The sequence below is a fragment of the Harpia harpyja genome, chromosome 6, assembly GCF_026419915.1.
Source record: "Harpia harpyja isolate bHarHar1 chromosome 6, bHarHar1 primary haplotype, whole genome shotgun sequence".
NCBI lineage: Eukaryota > Metazoa > Chordata > Aves > Accipitriformes > Accipitridae > Harpia > Harpia harpyja.
This window is the reverse complement of record NC_068945.1, coordinates 17878359-17898106: the sequence shown is the minus strand read 5'-3', so window position 1 is coordinate 17898106 and position 19748 is coordinate 17878359. Positions and strand designations below refer to the sequence as shown.

General features: G+C 44.1%; 1 protein-coding gene across 7 annotated transcripts in view; it reads right to left on the bottom strand.

Moving 5' to 3' along the window:
- WASHC1 (WASH complex subunit 1) overlaps nt 1-19748 on the bottom strand; it is a 45354-nt gene that overhangs the window by 8662 nt on the left and 16944 nt on the right. For all 7 annotated transcript variants that reach the window (XM_052788865.1, XM_052788866.1, XM_052788867.1 and 4 more), the window contains exons 3-4: nt 3014-3125; nt 2180-2326 (exon numbers count right to left, since the gene is read on the bottom strand). In XM_052788865.1, coding sequence (XP_052644825.1) covers nt 2180-2326; nt 3014-3125 — 259 coding nt within the window. The remainder of the gene's footprint in view (nt 1-2179; nt 2327-3013; nt 3126-19748) is intronic.

Here is a 19748-nt window from a genome sequence, read left to right as displayed (position 1 = left end):
CAGCTGCTTTTCCCCCAGAGCACAAACTGTAAATGCTAAGCACAGGCTGCCACCACCTACCCTCAAACTGACACGAGCAGAGCTTGCTTTCCTGGTGGGGCATGTGCGTGCGTGCATGAGTGAAGTTAGCAAAGGCCACTGCAACTGCTCCCAGCAAAGAGGCCCTCATTAGAACTGAAAACAGGCAGCGAGCCTCTGCTGAAAGCCCTGAATAATTGAGGAGGGCATAAATGCAAACATTAGACTTCCCTCTGTCACATTTCATTACTGCAAGGCACATCAGGCTCCGTGCTCAGCTATGGTCAAGAAGGGCCTGTCCCCCTGGAACATGGTCAGAGCTTGGCCACACCAAGCCCCACTCAGCACACCAGCTGCTCCTGGCACAGTCCCCTCCATCGTTCATCAGCTGACAGCCCCTTGCCAGCACAGCAGCATCCCCCAGCCCCACAGAAGAGCTGCAGGAGCTAGTGTGTGTGAGCTTGGCAAGAGTAACAAGACTGCTGCATGGGGCAGGGTCAGCAAAGCCAGAGAAAGATCAACAACCCCAAAGGAGGATTGAAAGATGCGTCACAGGAGGGGAGGAACAAATACAAACATCCCCAGGGCCTGCAACAAAGTCCCTGCGGAGATGGCAGCCTTGGTCATGAAGGGCAGAACATGGCAATGGTACTGAGACTGCCTGGGACGGGGAAGAGGTGGCATCACAGGCAGATGGCAGGTGCTGTGGGGAAGGGCATGCAGAACCTACTGGAGCCAGTGGGCCAGTTGATGGGCACACCATTTGCTCTTTGCGGGACACTGCTTTTTACCAGCTGATGCTCTTCTCAATCCCCTCCCTGTGCAAGGGGCTGTACATTGGCACCAGCCCTTCAGGGTGGGAGAGAATCTCCCCTGCCTACTCACTGCCTACCTCTGCTTGCCCCACATGCTCTGATGGGATAGGGCCACCAGCCAAATAGCACAACCATAATCAGCCTCCCGTGGCAGGCCAGCAGCTCTGCCCCACGCTACTGCCAGGGCTTGAAGGAAGCAGAAACCATGCTCGAGTTTGCCAGCTGTCCATTCAGCCAGCAACCCTGCTTCCCTCACTGTGTGAGGTCTCAACTCCATTAAAACTCAGTAAAGTTTAGCATGATGAATTATTCAGTGGCAGCTTTATTTTTGGGCCAAGGCACACGAGGATGAGGAAGTCTCTTTAGGGGTCATGAGCAGGGAACTTGTCAGGCTGATCCCTAACCTGCCAGGATGAGCACGTTTACTACTCCTTGCACAGTACATACACAGCAACTTTCCAACTTCAGGCGCAGCAACTCTTACTCCCCTCCTACCAACCCAGGAATGTTGACACAAATTGCTGGAAAATCCTTTGGTAGCATTTCTTGCCAAACCCACCACTTCTCAGACCTCCCTAAGAAGCCCCTCTCAGCCACTCAATCCACAGGCTAAAAGGGAACTCAATACTTCAGGACCTCCTTCAACACCACCAGCTGCAGGCATCTGTGCTATGGGCACACCTGGAAGCCCCAGCTGTGCTGGGTACCGAGAGATTCAGCCCCTCTGAAGGGCTTGCAACCTACAATAGCTGAACACAAGGCAAAGGAGAAGCAAAGCACAAACAAAAGATGTAAAGAAGCAAAATCATCTTCCCCGCCAAGATGTAAAACTTAGCTGGGAACCAGGGAGGGACAATACCCAAGTGCAACGCTTCCCTGGGACAGAAAAATACTCTAATGACTCCTTTTTCTCCTGACACACTCACAAGCACCTTTACCTTTCCCTTCTCACCATTGCTTATATTAGAGCCTTCAGAAACTATTTTTCAAACAATTATGACCCTGATCCCAGCTGCCTTGCTATGCACAGCCAAAGGCTTAAGCCCAGCCAGCAGCACCCACCAGCACTGCTTGCAGGAAACGGAACTGCTCTGGAGAGTTGGCAGCTGACAGCCACCCAGAGCACTCAACCACCCAGCCAAGGGCTTGTACTGACATGGCCCTCTCAAACTGGCAGCTCAGAAAGCTTCCCAGCCTGACCTCACAGACCCCTACCGACAGGCCAAGCTGAAAAGATGTTCTGCTCCCACCTATATCTTAAAGCCCTGGTCTCCTTCATCAGAGACAAACAAGCAAAGAGAAGCTGGGAGGCTGTTAATCTCAAGGTCTGTTCTCCTCCTCCTTACCTGCAGAGCCTTCTCATCCAGCATTCGGTGTTTGCTCTGAATCTTGTGTCTTGGCCATTTCTGTTTAGCTGGGTCTTCTGCACCAGCAAAAATTGAACTGTACTCCTGCAGCCGTTCAGGGGCTGGATACTTGGCACTGGAAAATACCTGTGGAGAAACAAGGAGGGACTGAAAAATCCCAACAAGTAGGCAATCCTACAATACAGAATCATGTGGAGTAAGCACACAATCTGTGCTGCCAGTGGGAATGGACAGCCTTGGAGTCAACAGGCTCCTAAGGGCTATCTGCACAGAGCGAAACACACATGGGCTGTCACTTCTGAAACTGGAAGTGCCAGAGCTTCTCTATCTATATAAGTACTAGGAGATCATTGGCAAAAAGGCTTCCACTGGCAGGAAGGGAGTTGGAAATACTGTATAAAATGGAGCAGGAATGGGGAAAGAAGGATTTTCACCAGTTTTACATGGCTCTTTGGGATTAAGATGCACTGAAGGGAAGGCTCTCTAACAGCAGCTTTCATTCAAATAGCCAAAGTGCCTATGAGCCTGAAATGCAAGGGTGTTGGGCTCAGCTCTGCACATGCCTTTTCTCTTTCTCGGGAAGCAACCTATATAGGCCTCATAAGGCCTGGCGCTCTGTGGCTCATGTGTCTAAAAATCATCAGTTGGTTGAGTCAGGAATGGGATTCTCATCACAACCTACTCAGCAGCAAAGCATGGAGAGGTGAGCAGGCAGCAGCTGCAGCAGCCAAGCACTCCAGAGCTTACATCAGGAGTAAAGAGAGAAGGTGGAAGGAAGAAGGGAGGCCATGCAGCCTTCACTGAAGTCACTACCTTAATAGCCTTCTTGCTGCCCTTTATCTTCTCAATCTTCGCTTGGGCCAGTGTGACTCTCTCACCAATTGCCTGAAGCTGTGCCCGGCTGGCCTCCACCCGCTGAGAGATCCTAGGAGGCAAGCACCTTTCTTAAGATGAAGAATCCAGAGCCAGAGATTTTTTGGCAACAGCCAGTGCCCAGGCCCTCAGGGAAGAATGTGAATCTCGGTAGACTGGATTGCTTCACAAGGCAAAATAGTGCTGGCTGAGATATGCTTGTCTCAGTCCCATTGAGAGCTTTATGTACTCTGACATGAAGGTAGGTCTAGTCTGTGACTCACAGAACAATGTTCCTACGGCTGTTTGAGGCACAGCACAGAAAGATGGAGAACTGCAGCTTTTTTGCGACACCAGACTGCCACAAGCCCTACACCTCTCTGCAGGTACTGCTGACAAGAAAGCCACAGCCAGTTATCAACTGCCAACATATTTTTAATAAAAATTACTTGCTAAAAATGAAAGGCAACACATGCTAATGAGCAGAGTTCAGGACTCACAAAGCTTATCCTGTCCTCTAGCATACCAGCAGTTTGTTGCACTTCTTCCACGTTGCTTCACAGCTTTGTGATTTGGTTTCCACATCAGTTAAACAACATTAGGTCCTCATTTGGAGCAATAAAGCAGGCTAACTTGCACAATTTTTGCATAACTAGATCAGCAACAAAATGCTTTGGGACTGAGGTGAAAAGCATCTTTGGCAGCAGGGGATAGTGGTCACTGGTTAAGTACCTCTGTGTTTACCACACGGACATACTCCCTTCCCACAAAGCTTATAGCAGACACCTTACAGCCAGGGGCAAGACAAATTGCTAGCATGTTGTGCACAGTTGCTACCATGCTGCAGGAACTGTCACGCAGGTTCAACCAGAGCCTAGGAGAGACATCGGGACCAGGCATCAGCTATAGGTAACTATGGAGTCACCTTCTCAGAAGAGACCTTCCTTCCCCACGCACAACTATCAGGATCTCCCTAGCTTCAAGCTCAAAAGCTGAAAATTGTTCTGAATCTTCACCCCTCTAATGAAACCAGCAAAGAGTATTTTTATGGCTATACAACCCATTAGGAGAGATAGCACTCCACTTCAGCAATGTTTTGTAGCAATGAGTTCCATCGGATTATTTTGTGCCTGTAAAAATCAATCTCAAGTATTGTCCTTAAATTTCACCAAAATCCCTCTTTGCTTTTGAGTAGAGAGCTCTCATGTTTTTTTCCACTGTCTTTGTAATTCCTTTTAGCAACAAATTTGACATCAGCAGTGATCCATGATTCCCGTTTTCAAACTGTACCAAACCCGTCTTTTCAAGTATTTGCACTCTGTGCAGCACATTCCCTATTACAGTACAGAAATGGACTTCACTAAAGCCCCCCCATTGTAGGTAGTGAAAAAACAGCAAGTACAAGCAGCCTGCTCACCTTGTATCATTCTGAAAGACCCCCAGTTCTTCTTTCTCTAAACAGCTTTAAGTGTTTCTGTTGTTTATAGCCGTGCTCCCCTCTTTCTGGAGGCATGAAAATTCTTCCTGATGCATATGGCAGGAGAGCACACAGCCTGTTTCTACTTTATTCTTGTTGGAGTGGGAGATGAGAAAAACTGAACCTCATGAGATTCTCCTTCTCAGAATTATTCTCCATTTCCCCATCCTTTTATTTTAAACACAGCCTAACAGCTTGTATTTTGTACCAACACTACGTACAAATCTGTTCATGATTTCCTTCCCACACCCTCTCTCTGTCTCAGTGGAGTAAGTCCACATCAGTTATACACTTGATAAGTTCTCAGAGTGGTTTCTGTTGTTCCTTTCAGTGTGCATTTCCTAGCACCTGTCTGCAGCAAATTTCATATGTCATAGGGCTGTCCCATTGCCTTGTTTTGTTAAAGTGTGAGATGCCTCTAAAGGACCTAAGTCTTCCCTAACTGTTCTCCCCAGCAAATTTTCCCACCTCACAGTTCACCTCTTTTCTAGATGTTTCGTAATTGTATTGATTTACCCTATTTCCAGTACTGCTCCTGGGGGCATCTGACTATTTTTACTTCCTTCAAAGCTGAAAAAATTGGTCATTTATTTCTGCTTTGCAGCTCTCTCTCAAATCAATGATGCAATTTTCCCTCTCACCTGTGAGTAGACCCCTCTCCTAGAAGAACTCAACAAAGCCTTCCTGAAGCTCCAAATAAAAGCAAGGTATCAATTGTCTTTTAGCCAGTACCCTGCTGACTCCCAGACGCAATTCTCAGGGGCTGACAAGGCACATGTTTCTCTCCCAGAAGGAAGTGTTAAGCAAATAGTTACGCAAACTCAGGCCTGGAAACCAGCAACTGTTCTCCTCCCTTCTGCTCCATGAATGTGAGTGGGTCAAATGAGGCAGTCAAACACTTCCTCACTCCCTTTTCCTACCCCATGTTATCCCCAATGCTTTACCAGGTATCAACCTCTTCCTCCCCCTTCCCACACTCACTCTTTCGCTAGCTGTGAAGAAGCAAAGGAGTTTTTGAGGAATCCGAGTTATCCTTACCTTTCAGCCTTAACCACTTCCACATTTAACATTCAACCTCCAGGATACCCAGTTTAGGAGAGGAATGGTGCCACAATTCCCTTTATGCCCCCACCAAACATAGCCAGTGCATTGGCTATTACAAAGTGCTTGGTGAGAGGGTACTAATGCTTCCCATAGCGCATGGACAGCATCAGGGGAAGAAAGCAAAGCACCTCTCAGCCCACAGTATTGCATACATATTTCTCATTTAAAGTTCACTGGAACCTCTCCTTAAAAAGGAAGCATCCCCAAAACCAGAACATGACTGGCAATTACTGTGCCCTAGCTAGTACCTACAGTAATGGTGCATCCAGAAGGGAAAGAGGGAAGACATCTGTAGCTTCATCCATCCCTACTGCCCACCAAATAAAACCGAGAGTGATTACATTCACCCATAAAAGGACAGTATCAGGCAGACGGCCCGCTCCCAGCACAAGCTGGGGAAGTTGCCCAGTGCCAGCTCAGGTGTTTCAAACCATGATGGCTCTTCTCTGAGGAACCCTGTACTTTCTCCTGTGATCTCCTACTTTAGGATTTGACAGGCCAAATCCCACTGACCTTAAGAGATCTGCGGAAAACCTTCACCTGAGGTGGTACAGATGCAGGCCCACAACACAGAAGGAATACACACCAGTCTACAGAATTAATTTATTTGTTGCTGAGCAAGACAACTATGAAAAAAATTATTAAACCCCCTCAATCCAACTAATCCAAATTCCATCACATGTACAGGCTCTGAAAAGTGCATGACTGTTATGCGGGTACAGTTCAAGATACAGTTGCATGTGTTAGTTAAAAGAGACAAAATACCATACTGATACTGAAAAAATACATGGAAAACTCCCCCCCACCTTCACGTTCAAGTGTCCTCCAGCAACTTTAGTATTTCTACTACTGTGGAAACCGAACTTACTCCAAGGAGTCAACCTGGTGTTTGTAAAGAAAGGAAACAGGAAGCGATGGAAGAGGGCTGTTGCCAAGGATTTCAGGGGCAAAGTGTTTGAAGCGAGGTGGCATTCAGACCTCAACCTCCATTTAGGGAGGAGTGTGTTACTGAGTGGCATTTGTTTGAAAGACAATTGCAATCAGGACAGGATGGGTAAGTGTTAATAAAATGGCCCATTACTGCCCCTCAGAACCCAGTGCTCAGACAGCCAAAAACTCCATCAGCATCTGAACCTACCCCACACCTATCTTATTAGTTATTGCTGTGTTATTTTGCTCCCGGTGCTCTTTTCTGCTTGACAAACCCCTTTAGTTAAGATTCAACGTGACTTTGGAGTTGCAAAGAAGCAGGAGGCGTATAGCAACAACCCCTCCCTTTGGGCAGGATGCATGCTTTGGGACAAGTGAAAAGGGGGCCTGCAGAAGAAAGGAGAATATATCACCTGCCTTCAAATCCTGGGCATAGAGCCAACCCAACCTTCCCCTCCCAATGCTTTTCTTTGGGGAAGTAATGCATGTGGCAGATTAAATCTATCTAGTAGATTATCTCTTAATCCATACAGACTTTTACTTTTGATCTAAGCAGATATTAAAGCCAATCTTTCAGCTGCTTTGATTCAAGCTTTCACATTCTCTTGTCCCTCTGAAATATTGTTGCAGTCAAGCCCCCTGCGCCTCACCCCCAACTTAGATCTCATTTCTCCTTTCTCCTAAAGCCCTCATCCTGCTGCCTTGAGCTCCTCTCCATTTTAGAGGCAACTGTCTCCAACACCCACAGCAGGTCCCTGGAATACTTCCTCCCACCTCACTGCCTCCCTTGCTGGCCCCATATCCTCTGTCCCATCTGCAGTCAGAGCAGATCACTTCCTGTTACTTCCTTATAACTCCTCTGATAAATCTCACATTCAGGCGGCTACTGAAAAACCTCCTCTGCTGCGTCTGTGTCTTCTCATGGGGGGAAAATTACTGTTCTCTTACTCCCATAGGAAAAAGATTTGAGGCATTAGGAATCTTGCATCCAGGACGCTGGACACTGCCTGTCAGTTGTCAGCACTGGCAATAATACTATATTTCTATGAGGGTCTCCAAGCACTCCACAATGCCAAAAAAGAATTGTGATTTTTATCATCTATATTTGATAGGGATCAGACGAAAAAAAGTTTAAAATCAGAGCAGGTTTAAAGACAGGCTGACAGATTCCCAGAAAGGTGGCTGAGCAATACAGAATTCCACTGGAAGGAAGCATCACAGCAGCAGGAGACCCTCTGCTGTCTATATTGAGCATACACATCACCCAAAAGTGACAGAGATGACAAAACTTGGGAAGTGGGAGAGAAAAGACGCAAGCTCCGCACCAAGGTGAACAAGAAAGGCAAGGCAGCAGAGGCTGAGAGCAAACCTCTCCAGAATACCAAAGAACTTCAATTTCATGTCTGAAGTACAAAAGTAAGCGATCAACCAAGGAGAAAGAACATTACAGAGCAGAATGAGAAATGAAGTTGCACAGGAGGATAAGGCAGCTGAAGTATTAAATGACTTTTTCCTTAAATGAGGACTCTACACATCACAGCAAGTCAGGCTTCTGGTCTCCTCCCAGCCCAAGCCCCAGCCCTGAGAGACAGCAGGGGGATGCTCAGCATTGCCATTCTAAACTTCAGGGTACATATGGTAAATTTGTTCTATAAAACCTTGGCCTTTTGCCTAAAAGTCAAGCTGCTTTTTTTTCAACAAAGTGTGCTTTTATTAAATTCCTCCCTCACTGCAGGAGGCATGAATTAGAAGGGATAGAGTTTATGGTTCTTGTATTTTATTACATCCCCAGACTCTCCAAGTGGCTGATGCTGGAGCAGGGTAACAAGGGAAGATAACGGTGCTGGCTGCCATTCATCCTTCCACAGCACCAGTGCCAAAACTGGCATGATACCACTACTGATGAATGAGGTACCACTAAACCTCTAGGACAAGTTTCAGTGGGTTTCCAAAAGTAAGAGAAACACTGGTGACATGAGGAGAGACTACCTCCTAGGGGAGGGGAGACATCATCCCATGATGAAAGCAGCAGAAGAAAGGGGTGCTGAGGGAGCTAAACATCCACCTTTCTTCTCAGGCTGCTGAGCCCCTTCCTCATCCACTTCTTTCCTAGGACCCAGAAGCACATCACTGTTCTCTTCTACTTGTATGTTGTGCAGAAGAAGAAAATGTCAAACTTTTTCAAGTTTTAATTTGTCCAAGAATCTTCTTGGAAAAAGGCCACGGGCTTTTATGGCTCCTCAGACTGCTGAAGTGATGGGGAAACATCAATGCATCGCCTCTGGTACCCATAACTCAGGTCTTTGATGCACAATGCACTAGACTGAAGCAGGCCTAGAGAGCTAGCCTAGAATATCTAAGCGTGTTCTGGCTGGCTAACAAAGTATAATGTTTTAGGAGGCACTAGAGTGTGCTTTACAAACAGCCTGATTGCATATAGATGCTCCTACACACTGCGGTGGGCCAGCTCAGAGCTCATGCAGCAATGACCAGCACAGTCACAAACAGACTGTGAGAAGCCTGACCCCCCACTCTCCCCACTCCCACGCAGTGCCTCTGCCCCAGTGCCTCTCCCACATCGCAGGATGGAGGTGGAGAGAGCGCAAAGGAAAGGCTGCTAAGACATTTACAGTTTACAGCAATCCAGGGAAGCATTCAAAGCCAGTTCACCTCAGAAGTTTGAAAGGCAAAAAAGCAAAATGCATGCTTTTATAAAAAGTCAAATACATTCAACCACTCAGCGAAAGATCAACTTGTTTGCTTTATGCTCTTCTGTCTCCATATTTAAGCAGTTTTAAAAGTCTTACTTCACATCTGAGTAAGTGTAATCAGAAACTGTCATCATATACCATCTCTGACAAAGAAATCCCAAGTGAGATAGTGTAATCAACATTCCTTCCTCCATTAAGGGTTTGTGTATTATACTAATTAATGTTTATCACACTTTGATTGCTCCTTGAGCCTGATTTGCAGGTGTTTCAGCATTCACATGTTGCCTTGCTCCTGTGATGCCGAATGGCTTTGCAGATTGGAGGGTGATCAAGGTTGCCAGTGGCATACATCACTCTCCACAGGTCATATTCTCACACAAAAATAATTTCGTTTTGATTTTTAATCTCTCATTTCACAAGGCGTTCCTGCTACTGTGAATTAAGTTTATGTAAAACTAGAAACTTAGAATTTTGACCTATCATCACAGCACCCACCTCCCTCTTCCCCTGCAGCTTGTTCTCCTCCCCAGAAAAGCAGCTTTTCTTTTTTCTGTTCCTTTTTTTTTTAAAAAAAAAAGGTCACAAACAAGTTCTCCATTAACCTTCCAACCTTTTTAGTTGCCTCCCACCACTGACTGATCTGAAAGCAGACATGCTTTCTTTTTTTAGAAGAAATACATACTAAGTAGAAAGTCTGTGTTTGCAAATAAATTACACAATTAGTTCTTCCATTTAAACTATACAGGCTACTTTTGGTCAAACTACTTCTCCATTAATAGTGTTAAGACATATAAACGCAACAGGTTCTACCAACACAGTGACAACTTTTGGGCAGAATGCTCTAAAAGAAGTAATGGGAAAAAACCTGGTTCTTTTACCAGTACGGCTGGAGCTTCATAGGTGACCTTTTGAGTTCCTCTACTGGCAGTGTGGGGGCAGATACTGAATAGCACCATGGAACTGCTTCCCAGAGCAGCAGCCACAGGAATAGTCCTGAGATATTAGGCAGCAGATGCTCTAAGTATAGAATCATAGAATGGTTTGGGTTGGAAGGGACCTTTAAAGGTCATCTAGTCCAACCCCCCTGCAATGAGCAGGGACATCTTCAACTAGATCAGGTTGCTCAGAGCCCCTTCCAACCTGGCCTTGAATGCCTTCAGGGATGGGGCATCTACCACCTCTCTGGGCAATCTGTTCCAGTGTTTCACCACCCTCATCATAAAAAATTTCTTCCTTTTATCTACTCTAAATCTACCCTCTTTTAGTTTAAAACCATTACCCATTGCTCTATCGCAACAGGCACTACTAAAAAGTTTGTCCCCATCTTTCTAATAAGCCCCCTTTAAGTACTGGAAGGCCACTATAAGGTCTCCCCGGAGCTTTCTCTTCTCCAGGCTGAACAACCTCAGCTCTCTCAGCCTTTCTACACAGGAGAGGTATTGTAGCAACTAGTACTAGTACTGTAACTAGTAAAAGTTACTAGTAAAGTACCAGTAACTGGTTTGTTATCTATATAGTCTTCACTCATCCTTGCAAAATTCTCACAGGTATTTACTCACTGAAGCTCAATCTTTTGTAGTAATAGCCTTAAGTGGTTTGGTTTTTTTTCTTTCTTTCTTTTTAAATCACTTCCGAAAGGAAGGCTAATCCTGTTTGGACAGAATTTTATGACACTGTCAGAAGTAAATGTTGATTCCATGTTGCTTGAAGTTATGGATCTTATTTGGCAGATAGCTTAAGAAGGTGTTTTGGCAGCTTGTAACCTTAAATTAATCAACTGTGTACACAAACATTAGATTTCTCTTTCTCCCATCAAAGCTCCTTTCTTAGAATAGCCAAAGACCTTCCTCCCTGTCCCCATTGAACAGAAAATGTGTATCACCACACAGAGCCACAGCAAACATAAGCAGCAGAGAAATGCCCAGGTGATCCTGTGGTGAACTGTATCTGGGGGTAGGGAGAGCTAACGCCTTTAAAATGGTCTCAGATTCCTCTGGATCACTGAGTGTGGAAGAAGCTCCTTCCCAGCCTTTATTTGGGCACCATGTCTCATTCTACACAAACAATGCTTCTGTTACACAACTCAATCTTAATCAACACTACGTTCTACATTTCTTATCAGCAGTCACAGGAAACAGATCACCCTGGATTTAAACATCTGATCTGTGCCTTCTCCCCGGCGGGGTTGCAAGAGAAATGCATAAGCCACCAGCCAAAACTGGTATTTCTTCTGACCTTCACCTGAAGGTAGCAACAGCAGGAGACTAGCCCTGACAAGTCCACAGCAGCCTCCCCAGCTGTTTTAGCCTGTGCCTCACTTGAGCCAAAGATGCCTCGCTACATGGCCATGATAATGTGGGAAGGAGGAGGGACATTTGCAGAGCCTTCCTCCCCACTGGTAAGGCAGTCCACATCAACTCAACATTGCAGAACAAGAGGACAGCCTGGTTTATAGCAGAAGATCAGGAAGTTCCTCTTTATTCCTAGCTTTCCCCCATACCTTCCAAGTGGTTTTAAATCAGTTTTCTTGACCAAGGTAAGTAGCACCCAGTTGCACATGTGTGATAAGAACTGATTTAGTGAACATCCCTAAAGGTTCTACTGTGGGGCTTGCCCTAATGTAAGGCTGAACGTACCAGGTGAGCTGAGCCCCTGCTCGTTCATTGGGATGGAGGCTTTTTATACCAACATGGCACATAGCACAAATGCTGCTCCTGTTCTCTTTATCTCCACTACCAAAACAAGCCATTGTCACCAAGAATAAGAATGCTGATCAAAAAACACCGGTCTCTGCAGCAGAAAATGATTCCGTGTGATGGAAGTTCAAACTCTCATCGTTCTCCAAGAAAAACATCGCTTTTCTTTGCATTTAATCAAATATCAGTAGAACTTCATAGCTTTTCACCCAAAGATCTCAAAGCAATTTCTGAGTGTTAATTAAGTCTCAGTTGCTTATGAAACCAAGAGTGGAACCGTTTGTCCCCCATGATGAAGTAAATCTGGGGAAATTCACGGTATGGTACCAGCAGACCAGATTTTCAGTCCGTCATTCACTAATTTGAACAATTTTTGCTTTAGTTCACACGAGTTAACACATACATTTCAGTAGTTGTTTAATTTTCAGTTTTACTGAGTTTAAGACCACCTGTGCAAGTACTTCTACACTCTTTAGTGCCTCCTCATTGTCAAATCCGTCCCGCTGCTGCTCTCTAGAATAAACTACAGTCGGAAAGCACTGATGCAAAACACTGACCATTCTTTCCAACACCACTTTTTTCTCTGGATCCAAAATATACCCTCTCCCCACATTTAAGGCACAAGTTGGAAGGTAAAGGTTTTTGCACTGACTTTAAGTTTTCCCTATTTCCCAGTAGCTGATGGTAATCACACAGAATTTGACTTGCACACCCCAAGTTGAACCGTTCAGTCCCCTTTTCAGTAACAGATACTTAAGAGCTATCGTTTACAAGCTAGTATTCACACTACAGTGACTAACTAAAATCAGTCTCTATAAAAACCAGTCCTGCACAATTGGACTTGCATATTCAGGAGAATGAAAGCCTAACCAAGAAAAATGACTTGCAACCGTAAAGCAGTTTGTTTCATCAACTGTGAAACCCTCAAAGATGACTGCACTTCATCTCTTCTTGTAACTCTTAGCTCCTTTCTGACTTCCACAACGCAATATCAGTCTGCCTCTGTGGTCTTTCCTCACTTTGTCCTGACCTATTGAGGCTGTCATCAGATACTTGGTAAATGACCTAACTAGCTTTTGAAGGATGACTTGGAGTACCCAGGTCATTTTGTTTTGCTCTCAATACTGTTTTTCTGCTCATCATTTTTGCTGCAGTGATCACTGCACTTTCAACAGCTTACGACTCAAATCTAATTTCTTCTATTCCCTTCCACTCTTCCTTCAATTAGATACTTCTGCCCATGTGAGCATTGCCACTTGCTGCTTTGTTCAGCAATGATCCTCCCCAGCATACCCTGAGGACTAGTGCCTATTCCCAAGATTCCTCCAAAATTTTGCTACAATGAAAACAAGCCCAAGCACATAAGATAACTGTTTCTGAGAAAGTGTATCAGCCCTTTGCTAGTTACAAAACGTCATTGCTAACTACATCTTTTCCCTTTCTCACCCATGCTTCCAATTTGAACTTCCTCTCATAACAGATCCTTCCTTTCAAAACAGGTCTCTTTCTCTTAAAGGAAAAATTTCTTTCCCTATTTTTTGCAAATGGAGCTTTTTATTTCACAATATTTGCTCTTCAGAAACAGAACTTGTTTAGTGTTACTTCCTTCATTTTCCTACAATCAATTGCAGTCACACTCAAATCTCAGAAGGCACCTTCTATGATATATGCCCATCAACAAGCTAATTTGAGCATAAGTGCTTCTTCAACAAATTAGAGTAACTCTTTATGACACGTTATCCATCTAACACCTTTCCTGAGTGATTACACCATTTTCTTACTACTCTCTTGAGGGATTTCTAGTTACTTTTCTCAAAAAAACTTTGAGCCCCAGGCAGAGATTTTTCTAACAGCATCAAAAAGCAGATGTCTCTGTTTGGACTGACAGCTGCTCTGTCATTTCAATGAAACAGTCTGTGGCACATCAGTGATCAGACATCACCTTTAGAGCAATTCTAGACACATGATTTCATTTTCCTCACTGTCCTTTTAAAACTCATCTTTCCCACACAGTGACTCACAAACAGTCATTAAGAATGAAAATACTAGCTTCACAATAATACCAGATCAAATTTGTACAGTATACTTTTCAAACCTCCTTCCCTACCCCAAAAATGCCAGGACCATAAATTCATAAATTTTAATAGCCTAACCACTCGCCCTGTGACATACACAATAAATGTTCTCATGGACCAATGCCTTTAGCAGCAGCTAAATCCCTCATCCCAGCTAAAAGTAAGCATAAAGCATAATGAAAGGTATGATTTTGGCTGTGGGGTTGTTTTGGGTTTTTTCCCCCCTAAATTGCCCATGCACTAGAAACAACGAAGAAAACTCTGCCTGGTGCTCAGTAACGCAACAGGAGTTGGGAGCTTCTCACCCTCCCTCCCTCAAAAAAGTCACACAAAGTCTGAATTTGTTCTGGAATCAACAAAATGCAGGATGCCACTTTCAAGAGTATTGTTGTTGGAGCAAAACCAAAGAAACCCAGTCATCAGGCCAAAGTGACAGAGAGAACTGAATTGTGGAGACCATGAACTTTCTAGGTTCTTGCTGCTGGGCTACTGGAATGACTGGCATGTTGTATGTATTTCATAGATAATCAGAAAGGCTATTCCTGCTGCACTACCACAGAGCAGAAGTGCAACAGCTTTACCTCCTCTTCTAAAAGGAATGTCCTGTTATGCCTTTTCAAGCCCATCAAGCATGTCATCTTATTCAGCTTTGATGGTAGATCTAAAATGAAAGTCCTAGAAGTAAAATAAAACCAGGTATTTGCATTTTAAAATGTATATTAATCCAGAATAAGGATCATATTCTTGGATAAATTAAGAATGGAATCCAACTCAGACGATACTAAATTACCCACTTGGGGTTTCTCTTTATCACACTTTACCATCCAAAGCCTTCATCCCTGGCTCCAAAAATAATTTTTATCCCCTCTTCTCCCTAATGGCACAGCATGGTAGATTCCCTCAATAAAATGATTGTCTGTAGGATTTAGGTGGAAGAAAAACAAGAACTCCTTCATTAGCATTTGCAAATGGATCCATTTGCTGTCTCCAAAAGTGCTGCTTGGTCTTAACTGTCAGTTGCATTTACACCCAAACTCTAACCTACCCCATTTGGAAAAGCCCAGTGACAGCATCACAGCTAGTCAGAAAGAAGGACCATGGAAAGAGAATTTAATCCGCCACTCAAGTGTGAAGAACAGACCTTTGGCACTGGCGTTTTCTACCGCAACTCTCCCCTCAGTGTACGCACTCCCACTTATATAGGAGGGAGCCTGTAATACACATTTCAAGCCACTCAGTGTTATTTTCCAGACAGTTTTCTCCACACTAGATCCCTGATGGAAGTCATGCCTGTAAAACAAAGTGACTTGTTTGCATCTCTTCCTCCAGGGCTGACTGAGCAGACAAAACTCATCCACAGGAACAGAAAATTACTCCAACACATGTGTGAGAGTCCAGCATCTGAAGCTGGTTGAGAAGGTAGAGCTATCACTTTGTATAAGAAAAGAATGACACGGCAATTGTGTCAAGAAGAGTGGGAGTGGGAGAATCTGACAATATTGCCAAACCTGTGGGCTAAGAAACTAGAAAAAAGGGAACATTTCTTTTGCTGTGAGGCACACATTGACTTGTTATGATCTGCTTCTCCTTGGATATTTCCAGAGATTAATAGCTACAGCCACTTGGGGTGAGAGACTGGGGTGGAAGGGAACGCCTCTCTGGATGGGGAAGTTCATAAGATCTTTTCCAAATCTCTGTTAATTAAAAGCCACCTCCTGCCCTAGTAGTTTATAGATGTGACTTATTGCTGGACAAAATTTCAGCCACTGCATCTCCCATCAAGTGGATCTGGATCCTTCCAACCCACAGCCATCCAGAGTACTTCAAGGAAAGGAAGTTTACTCAGCTGCACAACGAGTAGAGTTTCAGAGTTCTCCTGGAGAACCTTCTCAGGGCACCACAACTGTGGGAAGACATTAGGGAAGCACACTTAAAACTCCCATGCTAAAGGACTGCAGCCACGAGACCTCTTTGCATTAGTCACTCACAGGTGTGGCTGGGAAGTCAGTTGCACCTCTGCTGTCCAGGCAGCCCTCAAGGCCCAGGTCACTGCCTGGACCCCAAATTGACACTGACGTCCCACTAACCTACTGAGGGATTGGCACCATGGCTGTTAGCAAAACACAGCCAGAGACATGCTGTAGCCCAACTCATCCACACCCTACCCTCTAAAACTCATTTCCCCACCACACCTTGCCACCACACTCATGCTGAACTGCTGCCTACCTCCAACCCAATGCTACCTTTAAGGCACCCCCGAACATTTCTGAACACCACATACAAGTGATTCACATGTTAGCATCTGTCTGAATCGGGTAGAAACTCTGAAACAACATTCAAGAGATGAGCCTAGAAAAGGTGTCAATGTGCCCACACAGCTCTGGCTTCAGAATTAACTGAAAACAAACATGCAAAGGTGGACGCTTGGTCCCATTGTAAAGACTTGCATTGCTCACTGGAACAAGTCTTTTTGGCACGTGGTAAAGAGGACAGATCACCACCACTTCTATCCCCCGCCAAATTTTTTTTACTTCTTTCTTAAAGGGCTCTCAGTCCTCTTGCTATGCAGAAAAGCCTGCTTCAGGCTTCAGTGTGGAATTCTCTTCTCACATACCTTTAACCCATTATGGATACATCATCACCATTATTATTTCTGGATACACTACTCTCACGCGCTAGGATATTACAACTTTCAGCCATCAGACAGTATTTCTGAAGTCCATAAGCCTCCACAAGCATCAGCTGGTTCAGACCCTGCCGCGCTCAGCTTCAAAGAAGGTTATTTCACTGCAATTGCATAGTGCTTGGGCTCCAGGGTCTTCATCTACTACCTTTTCAATCCAGAAACTGTTCAGTAAGCAAAAAGTTATATCGTGTCAAGAGCAGAGAGGTCTGCTTGGGCTCCCACTTCTTAAAGCAGTAAAAGCAGGGGTAATTACACCTCTGTACTTTTTGTTACAAGTTAGTTCATAAAAGTTTAAACTGATTTATAGCAGTTGGGGGTATACAAAGTGATCCATCCTTCAGCTTAGTCACAGCTCTGTCCTCAAATTGACTGTGCTTTAAAATAATTGTCAGTGAAAGAAGGCAATGTTTATCAAGACAGTTGTTTCTCACCTCCACAAATGGGTCTAACATTTGTTTCTTTTGCCTCTTGCTGCTACAGACTTTATTTCCATAGATGGTTTTGAAACTGACTTTATCTGTTTTGGAACATGGCCTTTGAATAATAAACAAAGGTAGCTACTACATGTGGCATCTCTCATGTTAAAATCGTAGCTCTTTATTAAACATTTTAGAAAAGTTTTGCTGAGCCATAGGGAGTCTATAGATGGTAGTAAATTGATTTTAGCCTACAGACACATAAAAACATGAACAAAACCCAATTAAGTCAGAAAGCCACTATGAACTGCATGCGATTGGACCAAATGGGTTTTTTTCATTAATTATTTTCTTCAAGATGCAAAGTTCTGCAGCATGAACAGAGTCTGCACAGCAAGATGTTCCTATGCTATCAAGAACTTATTTTTATTAAGCATGTTAAGATTTATCACAGACTCTTCTGGGACACCTCTTTTCAGGAAATCCAACTCACACAGTTGCAGACAGCTACATCCCTGTTACAAATGATCGGCGTTGCCGTCATCAATAGTCTAGAAGCCAATGTGGGATTTCCCCTTGCTCATGACCAAAAAAAGAAAATAAACCAAACACCTTCAAAGCAAAGCCCTCCTTGACTGAAACAGCAACCTTGCCTCCCTCTGTTCTCTTTCAGTATCACTCCTTCACCTTTTGAGAAGCAGCAAATCCTCCTTCTGAGAATGGATCTGATCTCCCCAGAGTTGCAAAAGCAGAATGAAAGTTGTCCAGAGAGGAAGGAACAGATTCAGGCCTCAGGATGGTCAAGCTGTAATGCATATTCTACTGGGTAATTTCCCAGCTACCAAATTGCACTTACGTAGGTAGGTGCGTCTTACACTTCTTCCTACTTTTGAATCTCTTGCATGCTTTCTCAGGGAGTCTGTCTTGTCCTGTCTTTAAGGACCAGGGAGAGAATTAGCTCACAGGAACTTGAAAGCTGCTACTCAATATTGAATTTTCTCCAACAAGGCACACAGTACAAACAAGAGACTACCCTGTCAGGCTTAAAAAAAAAGAACCCACAAACTAAAATAAAACAACAAACCATATGTACCAAAGTTACCTAAGTTTCCCCCTACTGTTTGCCTTTCCTACTGCACATGCAATCTGTTTTGATCAAACTGTCTCACATTTCCACTAGATATTCCACTACCATGAAAGGCCCTGTAAAAGTAGAGAGAATCCTCTCAAAAGCTCCATTAAGTCTGAAATTGTTGCCTGCCTCCTTTTGCTAAGCAGCTCTGAGACCAATTCCAGAAGTGGGAGAACACCTCTCCTGTGACTTTTGCATTTTCCTTCACTTTTTTTACTACTTACAGCAAATTGATATATCAGCAGTTTAGCATGATTGCACCTAAAGCACTCATTTTACTTTTAGTGACTGAGGATATGGGTAAGGCTTGTATTTCCTTTGTGCTCCTGGATGGCCATTTCAGCATCCTGGGCACAATATTCCATCATTTTCTTTTCAGACATAGAATCAAGCATTAAGAGCCCTTCCTCCCCACAGAAAGTTTTCTGTAGCTAACACAATCTCATGTCATGCTTTGAGAAACATTTTGCATTAATGCTGGCACTGAGTCTTTTAGTTATTCATTAAAGTGTACCACTATTTGCAGACCTGCTATTAGGTGCAAAAAGTTTAAGTCTGCCTGGAGGAGCATACCGAAGGTGAAGCACTTCAATCTTTTCTTTAAATTGCTCTTTTAAACAATGCTGAAGGCCTTGTTAGTGTACAGAAGGCTACAGCTCTCTTATCAAGTTCAAGCCTGCCTTGCAATCACTTAAGGCAGAACAGATTGATCACCCTCCTTTTTAGGGAATGGGATTCAAAGATAAACAGACTGCTAGTGAAAGAAACTGATGCAGAAGAGCTGTTGTTAGTAGACTTGGAGCAAGAGCTTAAGTAACCATCACTACTTTTCAATGACAATGCCATAAGAAGCATCTCGCTTCCAGAATAAAATTTAGCATTCTGTTCCTCTCCTTCAAAAGACACATTTAATCTCTGGAAGTCCAAGACACACAGATTTTCAGCACTTTCTGAGACAAGCAAAAATCCTGTCTTGCTAATTCTCCACCATGTTTGTTTCATTTTGAAGGAATAACCTTTTAATGACTTAATACCACTCAGTCTCCTCTTTCCTACTATTCCCATTTCATTTCAAGCTGTGACAGCCCTGTCTCTGCCCCCTTCCACCCACTGCCCCACCCCATAGGCTGTCAAGGCATCTGAATTAAGCCTGGGCCTCAGATCCCACAAGATTTTAAGCTTAGGGATTTTAGCAGCATCCAGAAAGAGTTGTAATCTGGACTCCTGCAGAACAGTCACACTATCCCTTTGCCTCTTTTTGAGGGCACAGGATGCTTGCTACTGCCAGCTGCCACCAACCTTCCAGGTATGCTGAGCTGACCCTCATATGTCACCTCCTAAAGTCTTCCTAATAGTTTGGGAACTTCTCTCAAGCTACATCTTTACAAGCTTTCAAATTTAGCTTCCAGATAACCATGAGAGGTAAAACAAATGAGCAGTTTCTTACAAAGTGTGTGCTACACTTAAGA